General features: G+C 39.2%; 1 protein-coding gene across 1 annotated transcript in view; it reads right to left on the bottom strand.

The window, feature by feature from the left end:
• Positions 1-7,050, bottom strand: part of Grxcr1 (glutaredoxin and cysteine rich domain containing 1) — a 119,683-nt gene that overhangs the window by 50,357 nt on the left and 62,276 nt on the right. Inside the window, exon 2 of the mRNA XM_031340872.1 lies at positions 5,384-5,626. Coding sequence (XP_031196732.1) covers positions 5,384-5,626 — 243 coding nt within the window. The remainder of the gene's footprint in view (positions 1-5,383; positions 5,627-7,050) is intronic.

Genomic DNA, 7,050 nt, shown 5'->3' with positions numbered 1-7,050 from the left:
AGGACCTCAAGTTCCCGTTCGTAAATCACCCACGGAACGAAGTGAAGCTGCAGGACGGTTTCCTTCACATAACTATCTCCTGAGAGGCTTTATACAGCAATGGATGGAGTCAGATGCAGAGACCCACAGCCAAATATCAGGTAGATCTCAAACAGTCTTGTGGAAGAGTGGAGGACAGACGTGAGCAGGCCAGAGGAGTCAAGGATACCACAAGAAGACCTATAGAGTCAACTAACCTGGGACCGTGGGGCTCACAAAGCCTGGGCCACCATCTGGAGATCATGTAGGAACTGAACATAGACCCCCCTACACACTTGTAGCAAATATGCAGCTTGGTCTTCATGTGGGTGTTCTTAACAAGTGGAGTGGGAACTATTTTGTCTCTGTTCCCTGTCATTGGCTCCCCTTCTCCCTACCTGTGCTGCCTGGCTGGACCTCCGAGGGAGAGGATGTGTCTAGTCTTTCTGGGACTAGACAGCCCAGGGTGAGGTGGTACCCAAGGGGGACTCCCAGTCTCTGTGGAGAAGGGAAGGGGGTAATTGGGGGAGGAATTTGTTAAGGTAGAACTAGAAGAAGAGCAGGGCTGTCGTCAGAATATAAAGTGAATAAAATTAATAGATTATTGGAAAATATTCTTAATTAGTAATTTAAAAGATTTGTCAATGAGCCCATCTGTGGTCACGCAGCTCTAAGCAAGAGAACAAAAAACCACAAAGAGCAGTCAAACCCCCAGTACTGACACCTATAGAACTGATTCTAAGCTCTAAGTTTAAGGATAGTTCACGACATTACAAAAGCTGACCACTCTAGTCACATGCTAACAGTGTCCAAATCCTAAATGTGGTGGAAATGTTCTTTAGCATAGGGGAAGATTTAGGGGTGGCCCCTCTGCTGAATGGTGGGAATGTTCTTTGGCATAGGGGAAGATTTAGAGGTGCCCCCCTGCTGAAAGGCAGGGAAGGGGCACCTTCACATAATCTCCCTACAGCTGAGAGCATGACTGCTCCATGAAGGAGGGGGCACCTTCTGATAATCTCCCTGCAGCTGAGGACATAACCACTCCTTGAACTCAAGATGTTTTGGAAGTAATTCAAGGCTACTGAGAGCTGTGCGTGCAAGGATCAAAGAAACAGACCTCATGCACCTGGGCATAGGGGAAAAATATTTACTGTAAGATAATGAAGAAGTGGGCATGCTTTGCCATGAGAAAGTGCTAAGAGATTGTGCTACATGATTGTTGTTAAATTCTATTTTTAGTCTTACTGTGTTTTACTATAAAAGATTTCTCCCATTAAAGTTTATTGCCATTGCTAGCAGAGTGGTGGTCCTCTCGTTCTCATTCAGTCGCCCTCTCTACTTCAGCCTCACCCTTGTCGGCTGACTCTGACACCTAAAGGTAAAATTTGAGGTATATGATGAGAGTGTTGTTGTTCTCATCACTGTCTTTATTTTGTTGATTTTCCTGCCTGACCTAAAGAATAACGGTAGCACCGTACTTGTAGGAAGGAAGTCAAAATTACAAAATACCACCACCAATATTTCAAACACACACACACACACACACACACACACACACACACACACAGGCCTTGTTTCCAAGAAGTCTTAACACCACAGCCCAATAACTAAGGAAAACTAATAAAATATATCACACACCAAAAAGGAAAGAAATTTATCTTGAGAACCAGTTCTTGTGAAATTTAAAGGAATTTTAACTTATCTCACTATCATCAGGTATAGACTGTAGACATTTAAAATAAATCTTGCCTCCACTAGAAGAATGAAGATATACTCAAAGGGAAAACAACATGGAAGATTTGATAGCATTAAGGTGCAATTAAAGCCTGTAGTGTGGCTTGTTAAGAATGAGTATGATAACTGTACTGTCAGAGTACAGTTAGGAACCATGGAGAGAGAAGACAAATTAACATTATCATAAACACTGTTTTAGATATGAGGATAAAGGAACAGTTTTCATTTTCATTGGACGGAGGGAGTTAGGGTCAAGTTTGTTTTCAACGTGTGTAATAATTTTATATCATTAAGAGAGTATGACAGCTGGTCTAATGGAGCAATTCTATAATCCAAGCATTACAAAAGCACAAACATGAGAATCATTCAAGACAAGCCTGGACTATACCGCAAGTTTGAAGCTAGTTTGAACCATTTTGCATGATTGTATGTCAAATTTTTTAAAAGCAGAGTGACTGGGAATATAGTTCAGTGGTTTGTATTCCTGTACAAAATGTCATGATGAATAAGCAAGTTGGGGAGGAAAGAGTTTGTTCAGCTTACACTTCTACACTGCTGATCATCACAACAGGAAGTCAGAACTGGAACTCATACGGGGCAGGAACTTGAAGGCAGGAGCTGATGCAGAAGCCATGGAGGGGTGCTGCTTACTGGAATGTTTCCCCTGGCTTGCTCAGCTTGCTCTTTTATAGAACCCTGGACTACCAGCCCCAATGGGCTGAACCCTCCCAGCCTGATCACTAATTGAGAAAATGCCTTACAGCTAGATCTCAGGGAGGCATTTCTTCAAGGGAGGCTCCTTTCCCTGTGATAACTCCAGTTTGTGTCAGTTTGAGACAAAACAAGCCAGTACAATAAATAAATAATTTATTCAATTATTAAATTAAATTTGCGTAAATAAATAAAGCACTAAAATGTGATAGAATGAAAACATTATTGTCAACACTTGATTGTTTAATATTGCTATGATCCAAACATATGAAATACATATCTGAAAATGCTATGTAAATAAAACACATTACTTTGTATAGTTAACATATGCTAATGCTAGTAAAAAATTAAAACAACAAAAAAACTGAGATACCATTTCATTGAAGCTAAAGAAATTTACCTCTGTCCCTGTCTCTTCTCTCCCTTTCTCTAGCTATTCTATTTTTCCCTCCATAAATGAAGCCATACTATATATATATCATTTATATATGTATATGATTCCCACATCCTGATTCTTCTCACTCACCTAATTTCAAGCTAACTTAAATGGTTTCATGTGACTGTTTAAAACACTACAGATGTTAGGGAAGTTACCAACTTACTAAGGCAGCAGCCGAATTTTCCTCCCTAAAAGTTAATGTTTAATAATCTGTGAAAACCCAGCAGAGGGCATCCTTCCATTTCATATCTGTGAATCATGCAGAGAAAAACCATCTTATTGCAATGTAGTTCCACTGATGCTTCTTCATCTAGTTTCAAACAGTGACAGCCTGATCTGGGAGGAGAATGGTTCCACAAGTTATTCAGGACCTGACTCACTCCTTCCCAGTGCAGAGAGGTCTCTTTACAATCAAGAAGCAGTACAGCGATCCCTGTGGCCTTTCTCTCTTCCATGCTAAGTGTGCACATAAAGAGATCAGAGAGAAGACTAAACTGGGAAAGAGCCAGGTTCCTGACCTCATTGGTAGCAATCACCTTCTGTCCCTCCAACTGAAAGACAAATGATGGGACTGGTGTCACAGCCTGGTGCACTGCCTCAGTACCAAGCACAACTTAAGCATTCTGGATTCTGAAAGCAATAGAATGGACCAGGAATCGCTTATGACCGAAGCTCACCTTATATCTGAGGATGCCAGAAGCTATCCATTTACTTTAACTATACAGTTCCACTGAGATTGAACTTACACAGTAAGTAAAGGATATTTTACATCATCAGAATGCTTCCCTAGTTAAAAGCAAGTTTCCATCTATCTTGGTTGCCTATTGCTTTCTGTTCTTGTGTTTTAAGATGAGTCTCAGATTGGCTTCAAACTCACTATGCAATCAAGAGCGCTGAAACTCTGCATCTTCCTGCTTACACCTCCCAAGTGTAAATGCTGGAATTTCAGGCATGTACCATGATACCCAGTTTATGCAGTCATAGGGTATACTCTAGAGCCTTAGTGCATACTAGGCAAGCACTCTACCAACTACATTGTCAGCCACAGTCTGTAATCCTTTTAAGTTACACTCTCCAGGTGCTTGAAAAGATTATACCCTTTGTTCATGGAGGAAGTCAGGGAAAGAAGAAACAGATATAAAGAAGCTGCATAACCAAGTCATGTAGCCAATCTAAGTTCACTGGAACATCTACTTCATGCAAAGCCCTATTCTAATTGCTATTACAACATAGTAAAATCCCTTTACTCAAGGGAATCTTACACAAAGCAAGAGCTTGAAATGTCAGACAGAGCTAGCCCAGACTCATTCCCCTTGGTCATCTATGTTACTTGGATCAAAACCTTTCACTCATCAGAGCAGGTATTTAAAACAAGGTTGCCTGAGTCCATCATTTGCTTCTTATCCAACAGCCATGGAAGGGCTGAGAGTTAAGTATTCTAAGGATCAGACATATTCCAAACTGAAGGCTGAGAAGGCAACATAAGTTATCACTATCACTGACTGTCCTTATCTTTAACACTACTATCATGGCCACTATTATAGTTTGCTGGAATCTAAGAGCATAAGCTGTAACACACGGGTAGAGAATCAATACTTCAAGTCAAAATTCCTCTATTTCAAAATGCTTAAAGTTACATGTCACTATAGCTATATAATCATGGATTCTTGGCATTTACCTTTCCATTTAATAAGTATGCTTGTAATCAGTATAATAGACACAAGTTCTCAGAAACACAGCAGACATCTCTCCTGATAGAGATTTTTTTTTTCCCTTCAGTCCCTCAGTGTTAAAAGTTAAGATTGGATGCTGAGCATGACCAAGATCCAAGCATCCTTCGAAGGTTTGAAAGCCTTTGATCTGTGATAAGGGATCATTTGGCTTGCTTCACTACTCAGTGGTTGCTGTACCTCATCCTGGGGTGACTAACCCAAGTGTATTCAGAGACTGTTGCTCTTCTGGAAATTGCGTTCTCTTTGCTTATCGCTTCATGTGACATATAGTCACACTGCCATACTACTAAACTCAAAAAAAGACATTAACCAATAATCAGATGAAATTTTGACTCCAGACTTTATTTCGGGCGTGTCATCTTTGTGTCATTGGGTCAGACATTATTTGATTATCTGAATATGAAGAACTAAAATTTACAAATGTTTCTCATAAATATTCAATTTTTGATTTACCTTAAAAATGTATTTTTATCTTGGGTTAGTTTTTAGAAGTCAAAGTTAACTGAACATGTCAGAAATGTACTGCTGTTCAACAAAACAATTTCACACTGACTCCATCTCACTGTTACTCTGCAAGGATGAGCAACATAGCAACACATTGTTTGGAACAGAAATAAGAATCCAAGCCCTTAGGCCTGAGCTCATCCAAACAGCAAATGTCTGAATGGTCATGTCACAGGTCATCTTTTCATACAGTTCATAGGTGGGGCATCTATGCAAAGGCAGTTTCCTTCTGTAGTACACTTACCCCAAGATAATGGCCGTCAATGAAGACAACAGGGAGGGAAGGAGCTTCAGAGACTCTCTTGCATCGTTCATCCAACTCTTTCCCATAGTCACCATTTAGAGCTATGTTTTTCTCTTCAAATTTTACTCGATGGTTTTGGAAGATCTTCCTAACCAATTCACATCTCTCGAAGGTCGTCCTCACTACACGAAGGCAGGTTGTATAAATCACCACACGGTCAAATTCCAGGTCAGCTGATGGCTGCTGGAAGGAAAGCATTGAAGTTGAAGTTGAAGTGTTTGCTTTACTTTCTTAGATTTTATTGTGTGTGCACAGTTTGAATTAAGAGCTTCAGGTAAATGTCTTATACATTAAATACACTCACCAAGGTGAAATGAGCACTTTGTAAATTCAGAGTCATGTGTTTCTAAGACTGAGATATGCTCTTTAGTAGAAGAATGGAAGAAAATGGAAGTTTTCTGTCATATGCAGAATATAGATTTATTATATATGTGTGGTTATTTATTATATATAAAGGGCAAAGAAATGTCAGAAGGTGAAGATGGAAGATACATGACATAAAAGCATAAAGGACTACTTAGGTGGTGAAGGAGACAGAAAACACTGTACACACGGCCAGGAAAAATAAAAATAAAATATAATACTGCTGGTATGATGGTTCAGCAGGCGCTCTCCAACAAGCCTAATGATCTGAATTCCACCTCAGGGACCACATGGTACAAAGAGAGAACCAACTCCCACAGTTTTCCATCAAACCTGCACATAGATGCATATGTACTCAAAATAAATGCATAATTAAAAAGGTGTGTGTATGAGAGACAGAGAGAGACAGAGAGACAGAGAGAAAGAATGTATAAATGAAAGAACAATAAAAACGTTACTTTGTGTGGCAACTTTAAAAATAAAACAGTAAAAAAATAAATCTGAAACAATGAGACATTTCAAGAAATTTAACAAGAAATAACAATATGATTTAAGTGGTGTGTTTTTGTTGTTTTTCTTTTTAGTAGCATGTGAAATAAGTTTAATATTAATGATGACTCAAATGGGAAACCGTGGCAAAATAACAACAGTTGATTTTATTATGAAGATATTGTTCAGTATCTATAGTGTCTCTTAAAACCACTAGGGAGAAAGCTAAATAATCTGAAAGTTTGATGGTGAGATGCTGCCACAAAAATATAAATGGCTAGCATTTAAACAGTCAGAAACCCTGAACTATGGGAAGCTATGGGAACTATGGATCTTATTTCTGAATGACAGGTCTCCAACGTGCGGCAATAAGGCTCTATCACAAGAAGTGATAGAGGTGCAGAATCGGAGTGTATAGAAGCCAGCACTGGACAGAGAGACTAATTGAAGAAATAAAAATACAGTAAGTATTCGAACATACCAGAAGAGAGGCAAGCAATACCCGCAAGTCAAGGTGACAGCTGTTCAATTTAATAATCTTTTCTATGCTTTCTGATAAACCAGATGCCTGCAGCCACTTGCCTGAGATCCCTGTCCATTAAATTAATTATCTTAAACATTTTATCACACTGAAAATGTAAAGTCAACTAACACAACAGGGTTATGCTAATTTAAAGCAACCACATGACTCTTTTTTTTTATTTTAGATATTTTCTTTATTTACATGCAAATTTCTCCATTCCCAGTTTCCCCTC

The sequence above is a fragment of the Mastomys coucha genome, unplaced genomic scaffold (assembly GCF_008632895.1).
Source record: "Mastomys coucha isolate ucsf_1 unplaced genomic scaffold, UCSF_Mcou_1 pScaffold22, whole genome shotgun sequence".
In the NCBI taxonomy this organism is placed as follows: Eukaryota; Metazoa; Chordata; class Mammalia; order Rodentia; family Muridae; genus Mastomys; species Mastomys coucha.
This window is presented reverse-complemented; position numbering and strand designations above follow the sequence as displayed.